Raw genomic sequence first — 27,810 nt, forward strand, 5'->3', positions numbered from 1 at the left:
TCTTTAGTGTTAAGACCAATAGATGTTTTATTCATAGAATCATAGAATCATAGAGTAGGAAGAGACCACAAGGGCCATCGAGTCCAACCCCCTGCCAAGCAGGAAACACCATCAGAGCACTCCTGACATATGGTTGTCAAGCCTCTGCTTAAAGACCTCCAAAGAAGGAGACTCCACCACACTCCTTGGCAGCAAATTCCACTGGCGAACAGCTCTTACTGTCAGGAAGTTCTTCCTAATGTTTAGGTGGAATCTTCTTTCTTGTAGTTTGGATCCATTCCTCCGTGTCCGCTTCTCTGGAGCAGCAGAACAGAGCTCTAGAAAGCATTTTCAGAGGCCTGATCACCTCAGCACCTTCTGACCTGACCTTGATAATGTGCCTGTGGGGAAGTCACAGGACGGATTTGGCACACAGTCGCTGCTGGCTGCCAAAAAAGGCAGGTTTTCGAGGGACGGGAGATTTCGCGGCGCCGGTTTAAAAACGACTCGGGATCAAGTTGCCTTGTTCATGCAAGGATGGAGAGAAGGCACCTTCCTTCCTTCCCTTTTATTTCAAGTTTTTAAATCCACATCTACAGATCTACAGCACAGGGGTGGGCGACATTTCTCAGCCCGAGGGCCTGATTCCCTTTTGTGAGGCTTTCTGGGGGCCACACGCCAGCGGTGGGCAGGGCCAGAGGCAGAAGCAGGCAGGGGAACAAATGTCAATCTTACCTTTGTGCAGGAGGCTAGTTTCTACGCTCACTCCCTCTCTCCTCCATCCTAGGCAAACCTCAGCAGACACAGCCCACAGCTGTGTTTGCCAAGAAAATTATGTGTCTATGGTTATTTTTGTAATTTGTGTGTAATTTGGTATTTGTGTTTTTTGTGTGTGTGTTTTTCTTGTTGTATAAATAAATAAATAAATAAATAAAAAGGGGAACTTATTCTCTATCACGTCAGCATACAAAGTGCTGTGCGCAATGAGCAACTCATCTTACCCTAACAACCCCACTGAGGTTTAGGGTTGTTAGGCAGTGAGAAGCTCAGGGTCCACCCAGAGAACTGTGTGGAACAATCATAATCATCTGAAGATGGTTTGCCCAAGGTCTAAGCACACAGTCCCGCTGAGATTTTAAATAATATGCAGGGTTCACTACCAGAATCCAAGAGGAGAGCGCAAAATATGGTCTGAAGCTCAGCATCAAAAAAACTACCGTATTTTTCGCTCTATAGGACGCACTTTTTCCCCTTCAAAAATGAAGGGGAAATGTGTGTGTGTCCTATGGAGCGAAGACGCCATAGCCCCGCGACCCTCTCCCGGCTGGAGAAGTGACGTGCAACTATGGCAGCAGCCTCTCCGCTGCGCCTTTCCGCTGCTCCCTGACCTGCACTTTGGGGCTGGTGGTGGGCTTCCCCCCGCCAGCCCCAAAGAGCAGGTCGAAAGGAACCTGAAGCCTGGAGACCAAACTGCAGGAGGCAGTGAAAGACAGGAGTGCCTGGCCTGCTCTGGTCCAGGGGATCACGAAGAGTCGGACATGACTAAACGACTAAACATCAACATACTGAAAGGGCTGCCGCATGGAAGGTGGAACAAGCTTGTTTTCTCCTGCTCCGGAGGATAGGACTCGAACCCATGGCTTCAAGGAGATTCTGACTCACCATCAGGAAGAACCTTCTGACAGGAAGAGCTACTTGACACTGAAACGGATTTCCTTAGGAGATTGTGGACTCTCCTTCCTTGGAGGTTTTTAAACGGAGGTTGTATGGCCATCAGTCATGGGTGCCTTAGCTGAGATTCCTGCATTGCAGGGGGCTGGACTGGATGGCCTTTTGGTGTACCAACCCTAGAATTCTCTGATTCTAACAGCCTTAATCATTCCAAAATAGACACACCTCTCTCATTCTCTTTTATGAATGAAACATGTTTAGTTTGAGGGTTGGTGGATGAGAAGGTAAGAAGTGTCTGCTGGACCAGGCTAAGGGCCCAACTAGTCCAGCATCTTCTTCTCACCATGAGTAGGCAAACTAATTTTAATTTCAATGTTTTAATGTTGTATTTTAATCTTGTTTTTAAATTGTATTTCAATCAATTTGTTTTTATATCGGGTGTTAGCCGCCCTGAGCCCGGTCTTGGCTGGGGAGGGCAGGGTATAAATAAAGTTGTTGTTGTTGTTATCGTTATTATTATTAGGCCCAGGGGCCGGATCCGGCCCAATCACCTTCTCAATCTGGCCCGCGAATGGTCTGGGAGTCAGCGTGTTTTTACATGTCCTTTTATTTTAAATGCATCTCTGGGTTATTTGTGGGGCATAGTTATTCGTTTATTTCCCCCCCAAAAATATAGTCCGCCCCCCCCAAGGTCTGAGGGACAGTGGACCGGCCCCCTGCTGAAAAATCTGCTGAGCCCTGGTTCTCAACAGTGGCCAAACCAGATGTTCCAAAGGGAAACTGAGTGCTCTCTCTGCATGCGATTCACAGCGGCTTGCATTCACAGGAATATCCTGCCTCTGACATGGGAAGGGAGCACACTGCCTTCTCCTCCACGACCTTGTCTAATCCTCTTAGCAGGAAAGACTTCATTACAGAAGTCAGATTACTCTCCGGTTTGCCTACGTACTTATGTTTCGTCAGCATCAAGTACGTAGGAGATGCAAAGGCTTCTCTCTTGGCTGCCGCTGCCCTGGCTGCGTGCTCGTGTGGGGTCTTCACTATTCAGCGATGAGAAAAAGTCTATTGGAACATGCTCAGAGGCATTCCAAAGAATGCAAGGAGAGCCTCCCCTCTTGTGGTTTTCAACAACTGTCAATCAGACGGATCGCTGCCTCTGACTGTGGAGGCAGAGTAGACCCATCCTGGCTAATAGCCATCGATAGCCCTCTCCTCCTCCATGAATTTGCCCAATCCTCTTTTATTTTATTTTTAAAATGCTTTTCATTGACTTTTCTTTAACATAAACAAAATAAATACACTAAAATTCTACCATCATGTGTCCACTTATTTTCTCGGCGCTCTATTGAGCACAGACTTCCCTCCCTCCCTTCAACAGGCTTTCATATTAATCTTCATTTTTTGCAGGTTCTTAATAACATCCTATTCACATCGTAAGATTTATTTTAATCCTACTACAGTCTTTAAACTTCTACAATTATTACTTATACACTCCAAAAATTTACTCCACTCTCTTCTGAACTTTGTTTCCTCCTGGTTACGGATCCTGGGGGTCAGTTTTGCTAATTCCACATATTCAACCATTTTTGCCTGCCACTCCTCTAATGTTGGCAATTCCTGAGTTTTCCATTTTTGGGCTACTAAGATTCTGGCAGCAGTCGTGGCATACATGAATAATCTCTGGTTTGCTGTTCTTATTTCATCTCCTATCAATCCCAGCAAAAAAGCTTTTTTGGGGAAAGTGTATTTGAACAGTTTTTTCAATTCATTGTAAATCATATCCCTTTTTTTTTCTTTTCATTTTCTCACATGTCCACAAATGTGAAGGTTTTTCATGGCTAAAGTAAGTGTGATAAAAAAAAATGGTTAGAAATTATGGTATGTAAACTGCTAAATATGAGGTAAAATGAAAATCAGATAGGGGGGGACTTGGGGAAGCCCACCTAACAATGTTTAGAAAAAAAAGGATAAGATAAGAATCTGTATTGTTTGTTTTTCTGTTTGTGTTGTTTATTTGTGTTATAAAATGAATAAAAAATTTTTTGGGGGGAAACCCAAAACCACGTCACATGCATGCGCGGAAGCGGTGAATCGCGACCCGTGTATGTGCAGGCGCGGGTTGAGTTCTGCTCTGGATGTGAACGGAGCTCCGGAACGGATCCCGTTCGTATCCAGAGGTACCACTGTATATGGAAAAACTTTCTGACAGTAAGAGCTGTTCGACTGAGGAACGGTCTCCCTTCGGGAGGTTGTGGGCTCTTCTTCCTTGGAGGTTTTTAATAATAATAATAATAATAATAATAATAATAATAATAATAATTTATTATTTGTACCCCGCCCATCCGGCTGGGTTTCCCCAGCCACTCTGGGCGGTTTCCACAAAGACCAAAAATACACTAAGATGTCACACATTAAAAACTTCCCTGAACAGGGCTGCCTTAAGATGTCTTCTGAATGTCAGGTAGTTGTTTATTTCCTTGACATCTGATGGGAGGGCGTTCCACAGGGCGGGTGCCACCACTGAGAAGGCCCTCTGCCTGGTTCCCTGTAGCTTTGCTTCTCGCAATGAGGGAACCGCCACAAAGCCCTCTGCGCTGGACCTCAGTGTCTGGGCAGAACGATGGGGGTGGAGACGCTCCTTCAGGTATACTGGGCCGAGGCCGTTTTTAAGAAGAGCTTGGATTGCCATCTGTCATGGATGCTTTAGTTGTGATTCCTGCGTTGCAGGGGCTGGACTGGATGACCCCCGGGGTCCCTTCCAACTCTACAGTTCTATGATTCTAGCCTCCCTCCTCCTCCTCTTTTTTTCCCTACTGCAGCAGCAACTCCCACCACCCAACCGATGCAGCTGGGGTGAGGCGGAGCGGCTGCGGAGTCATTAATGAAATATCGCCGTCTCTCTAGGAGACCAATGAGATGTAATCGCTCCATCTGGAGCTCTGTGGTGGCTCCGAGATTGTTTCCAATGTACAAAAGGAAACCTAATGGATGCGTCCGGAGCGGTGCTGATGGCAGGCCCCCCACCCCCACCAAAATAAAACAAAAAGCCTAAGTGAGATGGAATTAGCCTGCAGATGGGCAGAGCGCCCAGCCTCCCCGACGCCCAAATATTAATGTCAGGATGCTGATTGTTAAGCTCCCTTTTAATGAAGTAGAAAATTCGAGCGTAAACTGTTTGCCATTTCAAAATCCATACCATACGTTTCCATCGTTAGCTCTTCCTTCTTACAGAGGAAGTTTATTTCTATTTATTTGCCTTTTATTTATTGCATTTCTAGTCCACTTCAAGGGACGCAGGTGGCGCTGTGGGTTAAACCACAGAGCCTAGGGCTTGCCAATCAGAAGGTCGACGGTTCAAATCCCCACGACGGGGTGAGCTCCCATTGCTTGGTCCCTGCTCCTGCCAACCTAGCAGTTCAAAAGCACGTCAAAGTGCAAGTAGATAAATAGGTACCGCTCCGGCGGGAAGGTAAACGGTGTTTCCGTGCACTGCTCTGGTTCGCCAGAAGCGGCTTAGTCATGCTGGCCACATGACCCAGAAGCTGTACGCCGGCTCCCTCGGCCAATAAAGCGAGATGAGCGCCACAACCCCAGAGTCAGCCACGACTGGACCTAATGGTCAGGGGTCCCTTTACCTTTAGTCCACTTCAAAGAGGCTCAAGATGGCGAATATCAGGGTCTCCCAAACTTGGGTCTCCTGCTGTTTTCGGACTACAAGTCCCATCATCCCTGACCACTGGTCCTGCTAGCTAGGGATGATGGGAGTTGTAGTCCGAAAACATCAGGGGAGCCAAGTTTGGGAAAGCCTAGAGCAGCCTTTTTCAACCAGTGGGTCCCCAGATGTTGTTGAACTACAACTCCCATCACCCCTAACCAGCAAGGCCAGAGCTCAGGGATGATGGGAGCTGTAGTCTAACAACATCTGGGGACCCACAGGTTGAGAACTGCTGGCCTAGAGTATATGGTCCTCCCCCCGCCCCCATTTAATCCCCACACCAGTGAGGTAGGCCAGGTTAAGAGAGGCAGTGACTGGCCCAAGCTCACCCAGTGAGCTTTTTGGCCGTGCAGGGATTTGAACCCATGTCCCCCCAGGCACTAGCCTAACACTCTAACCACTACACCACACGGCAGGTCTACGAGAGGAAAAAGGGGTGTGATAGCAGGACATCGGCTCTGCATGCAGAAGACCCCGGGTTTGATCCCCCATTTTAAAACTTAATTTTTCTTATACACGACACCTGCAGCAAGAATCCTGCTGGCTTAGTACTGGAAAGGGAATCAGTTACCCACTAGGGGAGAATGGTTATGTAAGCCTTCAGAATATTCAGAATTAGCCAAATTGACAGATATAAGACGACAAAAGCCCAAAAGCGAAGCGAAAAAGGAATGGGAGTGCCTAAATGAATACCTTAAAAGCCAAGGTTCGAGGACAGAAATCTGGCTGAGTCTGGAATAACCTTGTGAAGTCAAAGGATAAGACAGAGGGATTTATATCTAGATGCTAGGATAGAGATGACAAGGAAAACAGGAAGACACAATGAGAGGTAAAGGCGGTGCTGTGGGATTGGTGGAAGTCAATGTTTGTTTTTCTTTTTAGTGTTTATATTATTAATTTGTAAGATTTGGATTTTTTTTGTATGCTTGTTTTTGTGTTTTGTGTATTGTTATTTTTTGTTGTTGTTGTGTGAAGAATACTAATAAAATTAATAATTTTAAAATAATAATAATAATAATAATAATAATAATAATAATAATAGGGATCAGTCAAGCAGAGGAGGCCCTGGAAAGCCAGTACTGGGAAGAAGGGACAGTGAGGAGTGAGGCAACTGCATGTGTGCTTTGTCATTCCATGGGGAGTCACAGGGACGGACTCAGCAGGAAGGAAGCCTCGCAGGTAGTCAACCCTGATAGACAGCAATGTCTCTCCAGGGTTTCAGGCAACGCTCCTTTACATAATGCATAGTTGAACTATGGAACTCCCTCCCACAGGAGCCCGTGCTGGATGGCTTTAAAAAGAGGACTGGAAGTTAAGGCTATCAATGGCTCCGAGCCACAGTGGCTATGCGCCACTTTCATGGCCAGTGTCGGCGATGCTTCTGAATCCCAGTTGCTAGAAAGCACAGGAGGGGAGGGTTGCTCTTGGATTCGAATCCTGGTCGCAGGTTCCCCAGAGGCCTGTGGTTGGCCGCCGTGAGAACAGCATGCTGGACTAGATGGGCTCCCACTGGCCGGATCCAGCAGGGGTCTTTGCATGTTCTTATGAGGCATAAGAGACATCACCTTGCTGACAAAGGCCCGTATAGTTAAAGCTACGGTTTTCCCAGTAGTGATGTATGGAAGTGAGAGCTGGACCATAAAGAAGGCTGATCGGCTGAAGAATTGATGCTTTTGAATTATGGTGCTGGAGGAGACTCTTGAGAGTCCCATGGACTGCAAGAAGATCAAACCTCTCCGTTCTGAAGGAAATCTGCCCTGAGTGCTCACTGGAAGGACAGATCCTGAAGCTGAGGCTCCAAGACTTTGGCCACCTCATGATAAGAGAAGACTCCCTGGAAAAGACCCTGATGTTGGGAAAGATGGAGGGCACAAGGAGAAGGGGACGACAGAGGACGAGATAGTTGGACAGTGTTCTCGAAGCTACCAGCATGAGTTTGACCAAACTGCGGGAGGCAGTGGAAGACAGGGGTGCCTGGCGTGCTCTGGTCCATGGGGTCACAAAGAGTCAGAAACGACTAAACAATAATATGAGGCATACAGTGGTACCTTCTGTTACATACGTTTCAGGTTACATACGCTTCAGGTTACAGACTCCGCTAACCCAGAAATAGTACCTCGGGTTAAGAACTTTGCTTCAGGATGAGAACAGAAATCGTGCTCCGGCGAGGTGGCAGCAGCGGGAGGCCCCATTAGCTAAAGTGGTGCTTCAGGTTAAACACAGTTTCAGGTTAAGAACAGACCCCCGGAACGAATTAAGTACTTAACCCGAGGTACCACTGTATTTCTTCCAACAGAGAGCTTGTGCGTGCGCAGCATGCCTCCCTCTGCCCCCCACCACCCAAAACGAACACAGAACCACAGAACTGCCGTGCTGGAAGGGGCTGCAAGGGTCATCTAGTCCAACCCCTTGCACTGCAGGAATCCTTTGCCCTGCGTGAGGCTCGAACCCACAACCCTTGAGATTAAGAGGCTCATGTTTGGCCGACCGAGCTACAGATATTCCGAGGTTCAATGGCAGGAAGGAGAGCTGAGTCCTCAGTCCTGTCGCAGCTCAATTTCCCCCTTTTGTTTCTCAAAGGAGCTGGCCAACGAAGGGACAGGCAGCTCGGACGTCATCGCTTCCCGGAGTCCTCCCCTCCTTCCCAGACCCGGCGGCTGCAGTGCCCACTCAGGCATTCAGCATTTCTGGCCTGTGTCCATGTTAATTTTCTACTTGACGGCACACAAATCGAAATCTGGTCTGGGGGAAAGCTGATCAGCCCCGCTACGTGGTAATTAATTCGCGGCACAGAAGCGCAACGCTGGCAAGGCGGGCCCCCCTCCCCCTGCCCCAACGCTGCCCCACAGGAGAGGTGGGACGTCATTGAAATGACGGCGAGCGGGGGGGGGAGGATATTTTTATCTCCCTTCCCCACCACCACCGGCTCACGCACAGACCCAACATAAAATAGGAAGGCATTAAACATCTTCGAAATGACTAAGGAGCATGTTGCAAACATTGCTGGACCTAAGTCTCTTATCGGGGAGTGATGGCATGCAGAAAGCATTTTTTTTTTCAATGGGGAAAGGTGAGAGATAGGGGGCAAAGGGCAGTCCTGGTCCGTGCCTAGCCGCTCCTTTTGGTCATCCTTTCAGCTGGGGAGTCCTAGGGGCTGGGGAGTTGCAAAAGGGGCCTATGGGAGTCAGGGGGCAAAGATCTAGAGCAGCATTAGGCAAGGGGGGCCAGGATTAGACAACTCCAGGAATGAAAGGGCCATCTCAGGACATCTTCAGGAGAGGAAAAGGCTAAGGAGTAAACCCTACACAAATCCGGAATGGAGTCCTTCAGGGGGCTGGATGGCGCCTTGTACACCTTCTTACGGCAGCCAAGCTGGTGCCAAACATCTTGTTCTGCTTTCCTATGGACAACATCAGCCAAGCTGAGAGGGGGGTCATTTGGGAAGCCCAGGACCTCCATGCACACTGCCCAGGTTTGCAGGAGGTCAGTCTGCTGCTGCTAACGCAGTTGTTTGACTTCACCCCTGGAGGTGCGCTCCATTGTCTATCAAGACATACAAATACCCACAACGACAACATGCAGAATGGCCGTGCTTTGGCTCCATGGCGGGAGGAAGCAATGCTTCTGAGTACCCGTGGCTGGAAACCACAGAAGGGGAGGCACTAGACACAGGTTGGGGGGAAACATTCGGAGCCGGCAAGTTACCCCAAAGGTTTGCCCCCGCCCTCGTTTTAGATTGAACTTCCTGCTCGCAGAGATTTCTCCTCTGGGTTTCCATCCAAGCATTCTCTTCCCTGCTATAAAAGCACAATTTCTATAGCCTCCTTAATCTCCTCTTTTTTGGAGAATGCCTAGGAAAGGGTAGATGGAAATGTGTCAGTGGGATAGCTTTGTCTTAGGGCAGAGGTGGGATTAGAGGGTCTCTTCAAACGATGCGAGACGTCACAGCGCCGCTCCCCCTCCAACCAACCGAAGCTGCTTCGGCAAAAGAATGCAGCTTTTAACAAGCACTCAAGGGGGAAAGCCAGCCCCCTTTCCAGCCCAGCACTAAGTGCTAAGTGCCCCCTCTCTCCTCCCACAAGATCCACCACTTCGGCAAATCAGAACGATCACCGGCTGAGAGAGAGAGAACTTCCATCGCCTGATGTGTGGCTAAGTTAAGAACTTAAAAGACTTCACGGGGGTCTCTATCACAAAGCCAGCCCACGCAGGTGTCACGCTGGTTCAATATGGGCTCTCAAGCTCTCAAGAGCTTCCTCTTATTTGCTTCTTTTATGGAGCAAATGAGATACAATTACGAAGGATAACCAGTTCTCCGGCATCTCTGGAAGAAGTTGAAAAGAAAAACACAAGTTTCCAAAAAAAAGGGCACTTAGGGAAGACGGTCTACGAAGTCCAAATGGGAGAAAAAACATTGGTGGGGAAAGATTTACTCCGTCGTCAGCTCTGTTCACAGACAGCTAGTCCAAATGGGCAATGGAGATCCCTCAGCTCGCATCGCGTCTCGGCCTTCTCCAACCCGGTGCCCTCCAGAAGTTTTGGAGACCCACCATCCTTGTCTCGGGCTCATGAGAGTGGTAGTCCAAAACATCTGGAGGCCCCCAAGTTGGGGAAGGCTGACCTATAAGCACACAAGAAGAGCCTGCTGTTTCAGGCCAATGCGCCACCTAGTCTAACATCCTGTTTTCACAGTGGCCAAAGAGATGCCCCTTGTGGGAAACCCAGAAGCAGGACCCGAGAACAAGAGCCTTTTCTCCCTGCCTAAGGTTTCCAGCAACTGTCATGTTCTTGTGTTCTTAACATCTGAGTCCCGATGCATAAAATACAATGATCTGCGGTCCCTCCAACGGTCCCTGCAGATTACCACCCATCCAGCCGACAAATTAAATAGCTGACAATTTGCATTGTTTGTAGCTCGCGCCAAGGAATCCAACAGGCAAAGCAAACTCTCTGCAGGGGAGACCAGCGCCATGCCCCTGGCCAAGCAGATTTGGCTGTTTTTCAAAGGCAGGGTGCAGACGAAGGCTCCATTCCTCTCTGTATATGCATATGTCTATGTATGAATCAAGACTTCTGCTCCTGCTGGCCGGTGAGGGAGGCCACGATAATTTCGCTGCTGCCTTGTGAATGCTCAGAAAGGCGGTTTGGAGAAAGGAAGGAAAGAAAAGAAAATGTCCCATGCAAGCCACCCGCCTCCTGAAATTAACAAAGCCAGATAATCTCCGCCAGTGCAACCCTGCCTGTATTTTTATTTATGATAAAACCCCACGGAGGAAGTTGAGCGTTTTAGATTGCATTTCCCAGGTAACAGCTGGAAAGCCTCTATTCTTTGAAGGCTCTTTGACCGACTCTCTTTCCCTTTTCGTTCTTAGAGCCCAGTTCTGAATCCTGATCGCTTCGGGGCGGAAGAGACACGCAACCGTCTGGTTGGGAATATTGTGCTCGCTCAAAGAAGCAGGCAGTTAAAGAAGCCCGCTCAACACAGAGCTCACACTGCGGCTGCATCTCCCCGCTCCCCCACTGGGGAAGAGCAACATTCCCCTTTTAACATTTCCCTCTGGTGCATGCTTAGGTTGGCGATATTAGCATTAGAACGAGACCCTTGCCATGCCTATAACCTCACAAGGAGAGAACGGTTACCCAATTTCCTCCCAGTTCATTCAGATACAGTCTCAAATTGGAGTCAGCGGAGAAACGAGCCCTTTCGCTTAACAGCTCCTCTCTGCTTTCTGTCACGGTGTGCTTTTTAGCCAAATGGAGCGTTCTCATCCCCAATAGAACTCATCGAGCGCAGTGGCCGCGTTAGGAGGGAGACAGACTCCCTGCTCATTTCATTTTCAACGAGTGTCACCCCGCAAGTCTAAAACTCATGGGAAGGATCAGAACACGCCTTTGAGGAAAGCTTCAGGCAACCTCTGGTCGGGATTCTCCGACAGGGGTCAGCAAACTTTTTCAGCAGGGGGCTGGTCCTTGTGGGGGGGGGGGCAGACTATATTTTGAAGGGAAAACAATGAATGAATTCCTATGCCCCACAAATAACCCAGAGATGCATTTTAAATAAAAGGACACCTTCTACTTCCGGGTTTGTTGTGTTCACAAGCCGAAAAGACGCAAAATGAACCTAATGCAACACGAGGTATGACTGCAAGATGTTTTCTGTTCCCTGAGAATTGTGTTTGGCAGGGAGGAGCATTAAGTTCTAGGAGTCTCTTCCTGTAGAGCAGTGATGGCCAAACTTGGCCCTCCAGCTGCTTTGGGACCACAATTCCCATTATCCCTGACCACTGGTCCTGTTGGCTAGGGGTGATGGGAGTTGTAGTCCCCAAAACAGCTGGAGGGCCAAGTTTGGCCATCATTGCTGTAGAGGGAAAGGGTACATATTCCAGACACAGGCTAAGTGCCTCAGAGAGAGCTAATCTGCACATGTAAAAGGTAAAGGGACCCCTGACCAGTAGGTCCAGTCGTGGACAACTCTGGGGTTGCGGCACTCATCTCGCTTTATTGGCCGAGGGAGCCGGCATACAGCTCATGTGGCCAGCATAACTAAGCCGCTTCTGGTGAACCAGAGCAGCGCACGGAAATGCTGTTTACCTTCCCACCGGAGTGGTACCTATTTATCTACTTGCACTTTGACGTTCTTTCAAACTGCTAGGTTGGCAGGAGCAGGGACTGAGCAACGGGAGCTCACCCCGTCACGGGGATTCGAACTGCCAACCTTCTGATCGGCAAGTCCTAGGCTTAGACCACAGCGCCACCTGGGCAGACTTGCCTAAACAGGAATGTTTTTAGCAGGTGCCGGACAGTACAGGTTAATGACTGATTTGCGCACGCCCAGTGGCAAGTGACAATGCATGTGTGCATTGCAGTGACCTGGAAGTGGCGGAAAAGGGGTCAGAGGGGGTTATGTGTGCTCTGCCGTTGCATGCAATGACCTGGAAAGCAAGTCCTGTGCAAATCGAGGGTTGTCTGTACAGCAAAAGCACCTGACTGATATCAATAGTGTTCAGAAAATAAAATAATCAAGAGGGAGGTATAAGCCAGGCTTCCTCAACCTGAGGCCCTCCAGATGTTTTGGCCTACAACTCCCATGATCCCTAGCTAGCAGGACCAGTGGTCAGGGATGCTGGGAATTTTAGTCTCAAAACATCTGGAGGGCCGAGGTTGAGGAAGCCTGGTACAAGCAGTCTTGGAGAACCTAAAAGTTTACATGAGTAGGAGAAAGTCTTTGGAAAACCTGAGGGCGGGCAAGGGAACCATATGGGAGGGAGAAGAAATGGAGTGTGTTGCAAGGGGGCAGCGTTGAGCCAGGGCGCGACACCTCGCACAATTTTGCTGCAGCCGCCCCCCCTGCTGTTAAAAGTGGGAGGTAAATTTGCCTGGTGTACCTGAAATGACGGCGATCTTCCACGACCCGTGCTCTTCCTTCGCGATTCTCTCCGCCTCCTCCATCAGCAGCATCCCAAATCCCTAGAGGAAGGAAGACAAGTGAGTTTGCCTTCAAGATCACAAGGAACTTGTAATTTAGGGATTAGCAGGGAGTTTGTTTAAAAAAACTCTTGCTGGTGGAATGGGGAATGGAGGTCACAGAAGTACTTGCGGGCGCGAAAAAGGCAGTGTGACAGGAGAGATGAATTTTATAAAAACACTCCAAACATTTCTCTTTTGTTTCCCGAGTAATCTAGAGGTGGTTTTGCTGGGACACTCCAGCTTGCAGTGCAGGAAACTGCTGAATGCACAAATGGGAGTTTGGATTAAAAAAAATTAAAATAAACAAGAGTTGGGTAAGCTTCCAAGGGCCAGGCCACCTGGCCCCCAGAACCCTCCCCAGGCCACTCCCTTCCCTGCCCTTAAACTCCCATATTGCTCCTCGCTTGTCTGGATGGGGATGGCACAGACATAACATTAGCACCTGTGGCTCCACCCACTTTCACCTCTGGCTCCACCCACCTCTGGCATGTGGCCCTTGGGGGGTTGGCCAGAAGGAAATATGGCCCTCAGGTTCAAAAAACATTCCCTGCCCAGCTTCAACCGAGGCAGCTTTGCCCATGGTCCAAGTTTTAACCCATTTTTAGACTATTAACTTTTTGAAAGTCTTAGGTCATTATTAACTCTTCTCGTTGATAATTTTATTGTTTGATCCTCTTTTTTTAATTTTTGCAAACTGCTTTGAGGTTTCTCCCCCTTTCTCCGTCAAGTCTTGCAAAATAAAAATAAAATAAATGGAAAGGCACCCCGAGCCGTAAACCTTGCTCTCAGGAGAGTCTGGCGTTTGCAAACTACCGACTGGGGTGTTTGCACAATTTGGCCAGCTTGCTTAAAATCTGGAGGCACTCGGCTCCTGTTGCCTTTGCCGCTGCACACACACACACACACACACCCTTGCAAAAAACGGCAGTGCGAATCGGCCCAGGAAACCCTGCAAGCCGCAGCTGGGAGGACGATTTGCAATCCCTGGCTTTGCTGTGCCCACAAGGCCAGTCGGAGAGGGTTTCTGAAGGGGGTGCGATCCTGCCTCAAACAAAAAAGGACCCATCTGCAAGGAACAAGAGCATTATTCTCGCACAACAGGGATATCTCTTATGCTAAACATACCCTTCCCTAGCATGCCGCTTTGGGGAAGAAGTGAGTGTGTGTTTATTTGTGTGGGGAGTATTCATTTTTAGGGTACTGATGGCTGCCCCCCCATAAACATTCCTTCAGCCCACATTTGTGCGTCATGCGCCCGAGTCTCCATTTCCAATCTATTTCAATTTGTTAGCGCTGGGCTCCAGTCAATTGATTTTCCTCCCCCTTCCACCTTCCACGTGCGTCAACCATTTTTCCGCTCCCGGCTTTTGAAATTTCGCTTTCAGGAGGTAAGCATTCATTTTCTGCTCTCTTTCTTTCTCTCTCTCTCTTCTCCGTACCCTCCCCCAACCCGCAAATTCCATTTTACCACTTCTGCCTTGTTGCCCGGGGTCATTACTATCAAACAGAAGTTGCATCCTAATGCACATGCAGCCGACGGAGAACGCTTAATTTAAAACAAAACAATTTTTTTTAAAAAAAAAAACACACACGAAGACAATAGCGAAATTAAAACACCAGCCCCGGAGGATTCAGGTGGAAAGGAAACAAGGACCATTCTTCTACTATACCATCTAAAATTATGATTATGGTTATTGTATTTATTTATATCTTGCCTTCCCCGCCTCAGACGCAAGGCAGCTTGCACAAATTAAAGCAACGCAGATAAAATGCAGAAAGCATAGAAAAGATTGCAGTCAAAAAAGCAGTTAAACTCTAATGGAGTTAAAATAATATAACCCCCCCCCCCCCCAATTTATTAAAATACAGATAATAAAAACAGGGCAGCGCTGTTAAGAGACTTTCCCTTAACAATACAGTCAGTTCCCAAAGGCCTGTCGAAATAAGACCGTCTTCACCTGCCCATTTCAAGTACAGCAAAGAGGGCGCCAGTCTAGCTTCTCTAAGAAGGGAGTTCCAAAGTTCCTTGGAAGGAGCCACCAGAGAAGGCCCTCTCCCACATCGCAGCCAAGCAGACCTGGGAGACCTGGGACTGGGAGAAGGTCCCCCCCAAGACCTCAAAGCCTGGGCGGGTTCATATGGAAGAATATGGATAGAGCCATAGAACTGTGGAGTTGGAAGGGGACCCCAGGGTCATCTAGTCCAACCCCCTGCAATGCGGGAATCACAGCCGGGGCCTAGAAGCCCAAAGCCTGAGGATCATATTCAAGCAGTACCTGTGTTTTGGGATGTTAATTGTGGCATATTAACTCATTTGTGGTCCATATCTGTGTTTTAACCATTTTTGAAATATTGTTTTTATTCTATTGGAGTTTGATTCCCTTTTAAACCATTTTATATGAATTTTACCTGGTTTTTATTTATTTATTTGTGTAAGCCGCCTTGAGTCCCCACTGGGGAAAAGGCAGGATGTAATGAATATAACAATGATTTTTATCGCTAACGTGCTTTCCACCCTGGGCTCCTTTGGGAGGGAGGGCAGGATGTAAATGGATGGATGAATGAATGAATATCCAACCCTCTCTGGAGCCTAGGAGATACCTGGGGCCACATCTCAGAGGTCAATCTGCGGAACAGGCTGATTCCTTATGGGGCGCTCTAGCTCCTAGCCAGTGCTTCAACCTGTGCCTTGTGGGTTATGTTTATTTGTGGGGTAAATGAGGCAGAGATTGACCCCAGATGATGATGATGATGATGATGATGATGATGATGATAATAATAATAATAATAATAATAATAATAATAATAATTTACTATTTGTACCCCAGCCATCTGGCTGGGTTTCCCCAGCCACTCTGGGCGGCTTCCATCAAAGATTAAAAATACAGTGGTGCCTCGGGTTACATACGCTTCAGGTTACAGACCCTGCTAACGAAGAAATAGTGCTTCAGGTTAAGAACTTTGCTTCAGGATTAGAACAGAAATTGTGCTCCGGCAGCACAGCAGCAACAGGAGGCCCCATTAGCTAAAGTGGTGCTTCAGGTTAAGAACGGACCTCTGCAACGAATTAAGTACTTAACCCGAGGTACCACTGTACATTAAAATGTCACACATTAAAAACATCCCTGAACAGGGCTGCCTTCAGATGTCTTCTAAATGTCAGGTAGTTGTTTATCTCTTTGACATCTGATGGGAGGGCGTTCCACAGGGCAAGTGCCACCACCGAGAAGGCCCTCTGCCTGGTTCCCTGTAGCTTTGCTTCTTGCAGTGAGGGAACCGCCAGAAGGCCCTCGGCGCTGGACCTCAGCATCCGGGCTGAACGATGAGGGTGGAGACGCTCCGTCAGGTCTACTGGACCGAGGCCGTTTAGGGCTTTCAAGGTCAGCACCAACACTTTGAATTGTGCTCGGAAACGTACTGGGAGCCAATGTAGGTCTTTCAAGACCGGTGTTATGTGGTCTCAGCGGTCGCCCCCAGACACCAGTCTGGCTGCCCTTGGGTGCTGTGGTGCCCCATCTCTGGAATATCCACCCAATACACTCACTTGGGTTTTTCCTGGCCTTCGCCCAGATCTTGGCTCCAATGTCGTTTCTGCCGTTGAATTTTTTATCTCTCCTGCTTTTAAATCGCTTTATTTCTCTGTTCGCACGTGTCCTCTCTTCTTCGAAAAACAGTCAGATTTGTATCGCCCACTGCTCTCGAGGGCTGAAAAGTGTTGTTAAAAGGAATCTGGTGTAAAATAAATAATTGGAAGCTAGTGAAGACCTGAATCCTGAAAAAGGCCAATTAACTACCTAGCTGCCGGGCTGCCATTTCTGAATATTCTTCAAAGACGTACAATGCGTTGCACAAGAACGTAAGGATCCAGCCTTTAGCTGGATCAGGCCTATGGCCCAGCTGGCCCAGCACCCTGTTCTCACAGTGGCCACCCAGCTGCACATGGGAATACAGCAGGCAGGATTCGAACACAAGAGCAGCTCTCTCCCCTTCTGTGGTTTCCAGCAATTAGCATACAGAAACACTGCTGCTTCAGGTACCTGAAGCCGAGCTTGTCAAAGCCTCTATGACACACTGGGCAATAGATGTTTGCTGTTCAGTCGCTTAGTCGAGTCCGACTCTTCGTGACCCCATGGACCAGAGGACGCCAGGCACTCCTGTCTTCCACTGCCTCCCACAGTTTGGTCAAACTCATGCTGGTAGCTTCGAGAACACTGTCCCACCATCTTGTCCTCTGTCGTCCCCTTCTCCTTGTGCCCTCCATCTTTCCCAACATCAGGGTCTTTTCCAGGGAGTCTTCTCTTCTCATGAGGTGGCCAAAAGTATCGGAGCCTCAGCTTCAGGATCTGTCCTTCCAGTGAGCACTCAGGGCTGATTTCCTTAAGAATGGAGAGGTTTGATCTTCTTGCAGTCCATGGGACTCTCAAGAGTCTCCTCCAGCACCAGAATTCAAAAACATCAATTCTCCGGTGATCAGCCTTCTTTATGGTCCAGCTCTCACTTCCATACATCACTACTGGGAAAACCATAGCTTTAACTATACGGACCTATATAACTAGATAGATAGATAGATAAATTTATTGTCATTGTCCGTATATACACAGTATACACAACAACGAAAATCAAACACCCACCCAAAGACCGGGTTCACATACACATTTGCACGGATATAGGACACAATATAGATTTTAACCTCTGGGAAAAGCCTTGGAAAAGCGATTTGAAGTTCACAGCATGTTATTCCTTGAAGGAAAACTACTTGAAAATGATTCACAGGTGGTATTTAACTCCAAGTAGGCTTGCCAAGATGTACAAGACTGAATCAGGTAAGCGCTGGAGATGCAAAGAGGTGGGGGGAACGTTCTTTCATATGTGGTGGACTTGTAAAAGGGTAAAATAGTATTGGGAAACGATCCATAATGAATTGAAAAAAATGTTTAAAAGTACTTCCCCCCCAAAGAAACCCTAGAGTCCTTTCTGTTGGGGATAATTCAGACTGAAATTCCCAGGTGTCAAAAAAGGTTATTTATGTATGCCACTACTGCAGCCCATGTTTTGTTAGCCCAAAAGTGGAAAACGAGCGAGAAGAATGGCAACTAAAGCAGACAGAATATGCACAGCTTGCAGACTTAACATACAGAATGAGAGAACAAGAAGAACATACGTTTAGAGAAGATTGGAAAACGTTTATTGAATATACAGTGGTACCTTGGTTTACAAACTTAATCCGTTCCAGAAGTCCGTTCTTAAACCAAAACCATTTTTAAACCGAGGCGCGCTTTCCCTAATGAGGTCTTCCGCCGCCAGTGCCCTTCCACCGTTTGGATTCCGTTCTTAGACCGAGGTAAAGTTCTCAAACCAAGAGACCATTTCCGGTTTTGCACAGTTTGTAAACCAAAATTATTCCTAAACTGGATTGTTCTTAAACCGAGGTACCGCTGTATGGGAAATAATTGTGTACACCTGAAAAACTTGGCAGGGGGTTGGCAGGGGGTTGGACTCGATGGCCCTTGTGGTCTCTTCCAACTCTATGATTCTATGAAAAGCTTAGCAGCATTAAGATAAATTCAACAGTGTAAATAAGTTTTGATAGATGCAATAAGGCAGGGGTGGCCAACTCCCAAGAGACTGCGATCTACTCACAAAGTTAAAAACTGGCAGTGATTGACCCCTTTTTTTGGGGTTCGGGTCCAAGTTGTTGAGTTTTTCCAGGGAGGAGGTAAAATGTTGAGCTTTTTTAAGGGGAGCCACAGTTGTTCAGCTTCTTTGAGGGGGAGCCAGTGATCTACCAGTGATCTACAGCAGATGTCCGGTGATCTACTGGTAGATCACAATCTACCTGTTGGACATGCCTGCAATAAGGGAATACTGAATGGTTTGGTTATTGTAAAATATGCAGGGATTTATGATACGCAAAATGAACCATGGAAAAGGAAGAAGGGAAGTCACTGATATTTTGAGGATGTTAAAATGAGCACTGCATTTTAAATTGTAAACAGAAAATTAATAAAAGTATTATATATATAGGCAGGCTTCAGGTACCTGATGCTGGAATTTCAAGGGGTCGCGGCTGCTGATGGGGACCACGCTCCCGTAGACGTGGAGCTCTCGGACGATGGAGACGCCCCCCTTCAGCTCCGCCCGGAACGTCTCCTCTGAGCACTTCCGCAAGCGCAGCAGTCCGATGAGGATGTCCTGCTCAGGGTCCTCATAGGATAGGAAGGTCTCCCAGCCGCCGTTGGCCACGTAGTCTCTCCGGATCAGTTCAACCTGTTCGAAAGAGAGGAAGAGGAGGAGAAAGGCGTGAGAAGCTGACTTCAAAAAATAAAAAATTGAGATGGCAACCACGGGGGTGATCATAATTGTGCAGCCCACGAAGGAGCCCAAAGTCAATTTCACGGCCATGAAGGCAATTGTCTGCGTGGGGCTTTGAGGAGAGCGTTTGTGTGTATGTGTGTGTCTGTGTTTGTGTGAAATCGCTTCACGTTCGTCCGCCTCGCTGCAGATGGATTTTCAGCAGCATCAGATAAGAGCTGAAGGTGAGATTATTGTATTTTCACACAAGGGAAGCTGGTGTTGGGACTTTAAATGAGAAAGCATTTGTAGAAATCACACGCCCAGGCTTCCCAAAGACCCTTGGCAGGTCAGGCATACAAGGAAAAACGTCCCGAACATTGCCAACATTAAGAGAGAGAGAGAAGGGAAAACAACAACAGAAGGGTCCAGACCATAAGACCCTTCATGGCCTGCCAGGATCACTTATGCTCGATCAATACTGCACACCACTGTACCCTCCAGATGTTTTGACTGATTGATCTAAATTTATTTCACCTGTTTCTATGCCACTTTCCACTCAGACGAATCCCAAAGCAGCCTACTGTATTGTAATATTTTATTGGAAGCTGCCCAGAGTGTCTGAGGAAGCCCAGCCAGATGGGTGGGGTATAAATAACAAATTATTATTATTATTACAATCAATGATCAGCAGCAATATAATGAGACGTCCCAAGTACAGCATAAATCATGGGTTGGCAAACTAAGGCCCGGGGGCCAGATCCGGTCCAATTGCCTTCTGGAACCGGCCTGCATACGGTCCGGGAATCACTGTGTGGATTGGCGTGGGGATTCTGTTCATTCGGGCTGCGCCATTTTTTTCCTGCACCATTCCATCCCCCCCCTCTCCTCCATGCTTCTCCTTGCCCTGCCTAGAGGAGGAAGGGGGCTGGGCTTTGTTGAGCCGCAGTTGGCTGAGCACCATTTTAAGCAGCCCCTCTCTACATGTCAAGTCCTGCAGGGCCCTAGTCTCTTGGGACAAGAGCGTTCCACCAGACTGGGGCCACGGCCAAAAAAGCCCTGGCTCTGGTTGAGGCCAGCCTAACCTCTTATGTCGCTGCTCCAGGCTAAACACACCCAACTCCCTCAACCGTTCCTTACAAGGCTTGGTTTCCAGACCCTTGATCCAGTTGGTCTCCACTCTCTGCACAGTTTCCAGCTTGTCAAGACCTTTCTTAAACTGTGGCACAGTCTGACCCCCTCCGTCGGTAATCCTCATAGAACTCTAGCCCAATGGTTGCCATTAATTTGACTCTGAACTGATTTTGGAATGAATTGATTTTAGAACGTATTTCAATTAAATGATTATGATTTTATGTAAACTGTGTTATTTTTACTGTTGTTAGCCGCTCTGAGCCCGGCTTCGGCTGGGAAGGGCGGGATATAAATAAATAAATTATTATTATTATTATTATTATTATTATTAGTCATCTACTAATATCTGAAGGGCTGTCAGGTGGAAGATGGCGCAAGCTTGTTTTTTCCTGCTCCAGGGGTCGGTCCTGAACCAACGGATTCAAATGACAAGAAAGAAGAACATGACTCAACTTTTGGAAGAACTTTCTGGTGGTAGGAGCTGTTTGGTGGTGGGGACGCACTTTCTCAGGAGGCGGAGGACCCTCCTGCATTGGCAGTTTTTAAGCAGAGGTTGGATGGTCCATCTATCAGGGAGACCACAGCTGCGATTCCTCCAATGCAGGGGGTTGGACTAGATGACCCTCGGGGTCCCTTCCAACTCTACAATTTTATGATTCTTCCTCTCTTGGTCTCCCTGTCTCAGTGTTCACACAAAAAATAATTTTGATGTGGTTTTATGAAAAATCACACATATACACACACATGGAGCGAGGCCCGCTGAGAAGGAACAAGTCTTACCTGATAAGGTCTCACTTTGTGATGAATCTCTTGAATTCCCACCTCTCTTGTCCTCACATCGCGACACTAGGTGGGGGGAAAGAAGAGGCAGGTGGCAATTATGCAAGGGAGAGACAGACAGGATAAGGGACACTGCCTTCCCCATAATCACCCCCAGAGTTAAAATGAAGTTGGGATAAGAGTTCTTAACCCGATCATTTCAAACGGGGAGGCTTCAAAATAAAAATGCTCACCGATCCGTCCCTAATGAACCTCTGGGAAAAACAAAAGCCCAATCCTTGGTGTTTTAAGATGCAAAAAAGGACATACTGATTGGCATCAGTTTCACTGAGCATCTCAGGAGGAAATGTGCCATTTGATGTAAAGCGCCAAGACACAGAATGAGGTGCTAACTCTCACTGCGTTCCACGCTGGAGAGATATAGAATTGGAAGGCGGAGCAGTAATATAATGTTCTGCAGAGAAACTCTTGAGCAAGTTCCTTCAGAATGCAGGAGGAGAGATCATCAGGGGGTTTGGGCTGGGTGTTCATCAGTATGCAGATGACACCCAGCTCTACCTCTCCTTTAAATCAGAACCAGTGAAGGCGGTGAAGGTCCTGTGTGAGTGCCTGGAGGCGGCTGGAGGATGGATGGCGGCTAATGGATTGAGGTTGAATCCTGACAAGACAGAAGTACTGTTTTTGGGGGACAGGGACGGGCTGATGTGGGGGACTCCTTGGTCCTGAATGGGGTAACTGTGCCCCTGAAGGACCAGGTGCACAGCCTGGGAGTCATTTTGGACTCACAGCTGTCCATGGAGGCACAGGTTAATTCTGTGTCCAGGGCAGCTGTCTACCAGCTCTAGCTGGTATGCAGGCTGAGACCCTATCTGCCCGCAAACTGTCTCACCAGAGTGGTGCATGCTCTAGTTATCTCCCGCTTAGACTAAAGCAACACACTCTACGTAGGGCTACCTTTGAATGTGACCCAGAAACTACAACTAATCCAGAATGCGGCAGCGAGACTGGTGACTGGGGGCGACAGCCGAGACCACATAACACCGACCTTGAAAGTGGTCTCTTGAAAGACCTACATTGGCTCCCAGTACGTTTCCGAGCACAATTCAAAGTGTTGGTGCTGACCTTTAAAGCCCTAAACGGCCTCGGTCCTGTATACCTGAAGGAGCATCTCCACCCCCATCGTTCTGCCCGGACACTGAGGTCCAGCGCCGAGGGCCTTCTGGTGGTTCCCTTATTGCGAGAAGTGAGATTACAGGGAACCAGACAGAGGGCCTTCTCGGTAGTGGTGCCCACCCTGTGGAACACCCTCCCTTCAGATGTGAAGGAAATAAGCAGCTATCCTATCTTTAAAAGACATCTGAAGGCAGCCCTGTTCAGGGAAGTTTTTAATATTTAACGCTGTACCGTTTTTAACACTTGATTGGGAACCGCCCAGAGTGGCTGGGGAAGCTCAGCCAGATGGGCGGGGTATAAATAATAAATTATTATTATTAATAACAATTTCTAGGTGCAGAAATCTGATGTGAGTAATAGGGAGGACATCAAAAGAGTCCCCTATCTAGAACACCTTGACCTTGACCTATCAAGCAATGCAAACCACCTGTCCATGGTACCTTGGCCTGTGTCGTCTTCAAACTATTCTAGATAGGCATGGACAACTCTCACCAGCCCAAACTACTGGCCATACAGCCTGGCACTGACGGCAGTTTGTGTCCGAAAACATCTGGAAGGCCACATGCTAGCCATCCTGCCCTAAAAGATAAAGTTCACAGCTTGGGAATGCTGTTAGTTCTAGCTTTTCAGGTGATAGATCTGGGCCACAAAGCACCAGCTTATGCTGGTTACACCAGCTGTGACCCTTCTGGGAAAAAGGAAGTCTGGCCACTTGTAACCTGAAGGTTTGCAGAACTTGATTCAGGTAGGCAACAGTGTTGGTCTGATGCAGTCAATATATATATATATATATATTGTCCAGCATCACCTTAAAGGTAAAGGGACCCCTGATCATTAGGTCCAGTCGTGACCGACTCTGGCGTTGCGGCGCTCATCTCACTTTATTGGCCGAGGAAGCTGGCTTACAGCTTCCAGGTCACGTGGCCAGCATGACTAAGCTGCTTCTGGCGAGCCAGAGCAGCGCATGGAAACGCTGTTTACCTTCCCGCCGGAGCGATACCTATTTATCTACATGCACTTTGATGTGATTTTGAACAGCTAGGTTGGGCAGGAGCTGGGACCGAGCAACGGGAGCTCACCCCGTCATGGGGATTCAAACCGCCGACTTTCCGATCGGCAAGTCCTAGGCTCTGTGGTTCAACCCACAGCGCCACCAGCGTCCCTTAGCACCTTAGAGTCCCTTAGTCTCTTAGTAGCACCTTAGAGACCAACTAAGTTTGTTTTTGGTATAAGCTTTCGTGTGCATGCACACTTCTTCAGATACCTTGAATGCAGAACTTGAATAAGACCGCTGCAGTGCTCTGTATGTTGAGCTGCCCTTGAAGACTGCCTAGAAGTTTCTGGTGGTTCAGAACTTCACTGCAAGAGACTTGATTGGGACTGGTCCAAAGGGTCATAACATATTGAGCCAGTTCCTAACAACCTACGTGGGCTACCTGAAAGTCTGGAGCAGGTCAAAGGGTTGGTTTTGTCCCCACATGGCTTAGGTGCTGCTGTCTCTTGGTCACCCCCCATTTCACCCCACGGGAAGGATTGGCTGTTGGACTCTTGTCTTGGAGAGCCACGAATTGGGCAAGCCTTTTATCCTTCCAGCGCCAGGCAAAAAACCTTTTCCTATTTATCCGAATTTGTTATCTGCTTTTTTGTTTATGGCCGCTGCCGTTTTCAGCTGCGCCATTATAATCTGATGACGCTCTTGTTGTTTTGTTTCTAATTGCAAGCCATTCCGAGAGCTTGACTGTGAGCCGGTGGGCAGGATATTAATCTTCATACGTACATAAATGAATGAGGAAGCGGGAGAAAATGTCTTTGCCTGCAGAAAAGCAGATGGAGTGAAACCAGTGTGCGGACGGGAGCTGTGATCTAAGAGGGTCTTCCCCAACCGGGTGCCCTCCGGAGGTTTTGGACTACAATTCCCTTCAGCCCCAGCCACCAGAGCTGTGCCAGGGCCCCAGGGCAGACTCTGCGATTAAGATCTCCTCTGCACTCACACACCAGTTCTGCGTTCTTGATCTGGAAGCTGCAGCGAGCGCAGAATGCTGCAGCGCAATTGCTGATAGGAGCAAGGCATTGTCAGCATACAACGCCTGTGCTCAGAGGTTTGCACCGGCTGCCGATTTGCTACTGGGCCAGGTTTGAGGTGTTACTATGAGAATGCAAAGCCCATAGCAACTTGAGACCAGATCACCTGCAAGATCCTCTTGCCCCAAATGCACGCATTCAAACCCTTCATTTATCTGCAGAACTGGCACGGTGACAGGTACCACGCAAGAACCGTTCTGCATTTGCAACAACTTGATCGTTTAGTGTGGCAGCACCTACACTTGGGAACTCCCTGCCTCTTGACACCACGGCAGGCGCCTTCAGTGTACTCTTTTCGGTGCCTGCAAAAAACATCCTCGTCTAGGCAAGCCTGCCCAAATGTTTTAGAAAGCTGGTGCGAGTTTTATTCCGCTTTTAGTCTACTGTTATGTTAACTTCTCAAAGTGTCTTTAACTGTTATTTTTTCTTAGTGACAATTTTATTGTTTCATTTTTTTTCCTATGTTGCTTTGAGGTTTTTTTGTTTTGCTTTTATAATTGAGTGTTGTATAAATTTTATGACGTGCATGTCTGGATTTGATCCGTAGTAGAGACTTCTCTTCCGATCGTAAGAGCAACGAGCCATCAGGTGCCCCCGCTTAGTTTGAGGAGGGCAAGATGGTGTAGCGCCCAAAAGACCATACAAAATTAGGAAATGTTTCCCTGCCTCCTGTCCACAAGCTCTTGTTGAGTGAGGGGCTGTGGCTTGCGGCCCGGCCCCACTCTTGTGCCATTCCTGGGAACAAAGCACATTTCACGTGGGAGTCAGTTCATCTCTGGAACAGTCAGGAAAGAGAAATCAGAGAAGCTTGATTGGAACATCACATTTTACCTCCGTCCCCAGGTCTTTCATCCTGGCCAGAGCGAGTTCCCTCAAGTTCCCGTGCTCTACTCCAGAACTGACGAGGGGCATCGGAATATCTCTGAAAGCAAGACATTAAGAAAAGGATTACAAACGTTTTCCACTGGCAATGGAAGTATGCCAATGAATAATAATAACAATACCATATTTATCGCTCTATAAGATGCACCAGACCACTAGTTTTTGGAGGAGAAAACAAGAAAAAAAATATTCTGAATCTCAGAAGCCAGTACAGCAAGAGGGATCGCTGTGCAGTGAAAGCAGCAATCCCTCTTGCTGTTCTGGCTTCTGGGATAGCTGCACAGCCTACATTCGCTCCATAGGACGCACACACATTTCCCCTTACTTTTTAGGAGGGAAAAAGTGAGTCTTATAGAGCAAAAAATACGGTAATTAATTTATATCCCGCCCTCCCCAGCCGAAGCCGGGCTCAGAGCGGCTAACAACAATAAAAGTAACACAGCATTCTAAAATCAATTCATTCTAAGATCAATTCAGAATCAAATTAATGGCAACCATTGGGCTAGAGTTCTATGAGGATTACCAAAGGAGGGGGTCAGGTTGTGCCTTGGCCAAAGGCCTGGTGGAACAGCTCCGTCTTGCAGGGCCTGCGGAAAGATGTCAAGTCCTGCAGGGCCCTAGTCTCTTGGCACAGAGTGTTCCACCAGATCGGGGCTACAGCTGAAAAAGTCCTGGCTCTGGTTGAGGTCAGCCTAACCTCCCTGTGGCCTGGGACCTCCAATAAGTTTTTATTTGAAGACCGTAAGGTCCTCCATGGGACATACCAGGAGAGGCGGTCCTGTAGCTACGAGGGTTCTAGGCCATATAGGGCTTTAAAGGTGCTGAGCAATACAAGTGGTTTGAGGGCATTTGGGTTACACTTGGGTCCTGCTTGCAAGCCTCCTTTGAGCCATCTGGTTGACCACTGGGCCTGACGGACTCTAGGCTCCATCAACAGAAGTACAGTGTCAGGATCAAGGGAAGTCATAGTCCCGCTCTATTCTGCCTTGGCCAGACCCCACCTGGAATCCCGTGTCTGGGCACTGCAATTTAAGGAGGATATTGACAAGCTGGAAAGTGTTCAGAGGAGGGCGTCCAAGAGGATCAAAGAATCTGGAAACCAAGCCTTATGAGGAACGGTTGAGAGAGTTGGGTGTGTTTAGCCTGGAAAAGGGGAGGCTGAGAGGGGATATGAGAGCCAGCTTCAAATATCTCAAGGGCTGTCACATGGAAGAGGGAGCAAGCTTGTTTTCTCCTGCTCCAGAGGGTGGGACTCGAACCAGTGGATTCAAGTAAACAAGAAAGGAGATTCTAACTAAATCTTAGGAAGAACTTTGTGACCGTCAGAGCTGTTTGACAGTGGAACGGACTCCCTTGGAAGGTCTCTCCTCCATTGGAGGTTTGTAAACAGGTGCCACCTGTCAGGTGTTTTTTAGCTTCGATTCCTGCATTGCGGGGGGTTGGACTGGATGACCCTCAGGGTCCCTTCCAACTCTACAATTCTGTGCTTCTGTGACTTCCCCAAGCCTCCATCCTTCCATCTGAGCCACTGCACAAGTGATTCTCACAGCGGCAAATAATTGTAAAAATATCAGGGGGACGTCCGTTGTTAGAGGCCAACAACTTCCTAAGCTTGCTGGGGTCTCCTTCAACTTGTTGCATGCTTCGTTCCATCCCAAGGACAAACCATCTAAATTCAGGCTTCCTCAGCCCTCTAGATGTTTTGAGACTACAATTCCCATCATCCCTGACCACTGGTCCTGCTAGCTAGGGATCATGGGAGTTGTAGGCCAAAAACATCTGGAGGGCCGAGGTTGAGGAAGCCTGAACTAATTGCTATGTTCTTGATACAGTAAGTCGATTTTACTTCTGATTCACACCAGACTCCGTGGAAGAAAGGTGCAGATCTATGGCGCTCTAGAATCAAGACGGACACAAACCTCCCACTTGTTATCCAAACCTGTGGCTGTTCTCTTTTCTCCGTACTTGTAAAGCTCTCTTAAGTGGATCATTGTGAAGCAAGGCGCTCCCGAGCGAGGCAAGACGTCCTGGTGCATTTTAAAAACTCTTCTCCGTGACAAAAACACTGGCTGCACATTACACTCTGGGGGACAGTGTGACAACTGGCAAAAGGACCCTGTACAAAAGGACAGTCAGCAGAGACTGATGGAGAAGTTGAGGGAAACAGCCAGTCGCCGGCAAATCGTTAGCTTAATCGCTTTGGGGCAGTGGTGAGTAATAATTTAAGCCTTACAGACGTTATAAGTCTGGAAAAAGAGAACATTTGAGGCTGCCGGGGTGGGGTGGGGGCGCGACTCAGCACCACTTCTGGCTGCTCGCAAGGAATCAGGCCCAGCGGTCCAGACCCTCATCCAGAACCCTCTTCCCACTCCCTGTGGAGTATCGGGTCAGGTTTAAGGTGGTGGTTTTGACCTTTAAAGCCCTTTGTGGCTTAGGGCCCTCGTACTTACGGGATCGCCTCTCCTGGTCTGCCCCACAGAGGACCTTAAGGTCCATGAATAACCATAGTTTAGAGGTCCCGGGCCTTAAGGAAGTCAGACTATCCTCCACCAGGGCCAGGGCCTTCTCAGTGATGGCTCCGACCTGGTGGAATGTTCTGTCCCATGAGATCAGGGCCCTGCAGGATTTAACTTCCT

General features: G+C 48.2%; 1 protein-coding gene across 1 annotated transcript in view; it reads right to left on the bottom strand.

Annotated features, from left to right (window-relative positions):
* The window catches only part of ELP3 (elongator acetyltransferase complex subunit 3), a 112,359-nt gene that overhangs the window by 8,031 nt on the left and 76,518 nt on the right, over positions 1 to 27,810 (bottom strand). Inside the window, exons 11-14 of the mRNA XM_081001037.1 lie at positions 25,124 to 25,214; positions 21,038 to 21,103; positions 18,872 to 19,099; positions 12,751 to 12,832 (exon numbers count right to left, since the gene is read on the bottom strand). Of these exons, the coding sequence (XP_080857163.1) occupies positions 12,751 to 12,832; positions 18,872 to 19,099; positions 21,038 to 21,103; positions 25,124 to 25,214 (467 nt within the window). The remainder of the gene's footprint in view (positions 1 to 12,750; positions 12,833 to 18,871; positions 19,100 to 21,037; positions 21,104 to 25,123; positions 25,215 to 27,810) is intronic.

The sequence above is a fragment of the Podarcis pityusensis genome, assembly GCF_964106645.2.
Source record: "Podarcis pityusensis genome assembly, chromosome: 3".
NCBI classification, from domain to species: domain Eukaryota; kingdom Metazoa; phylum Chordata; class Lepidosauria; order Squamata; family Lacertidae; genus Podarcis; species Podarcis pityusensis.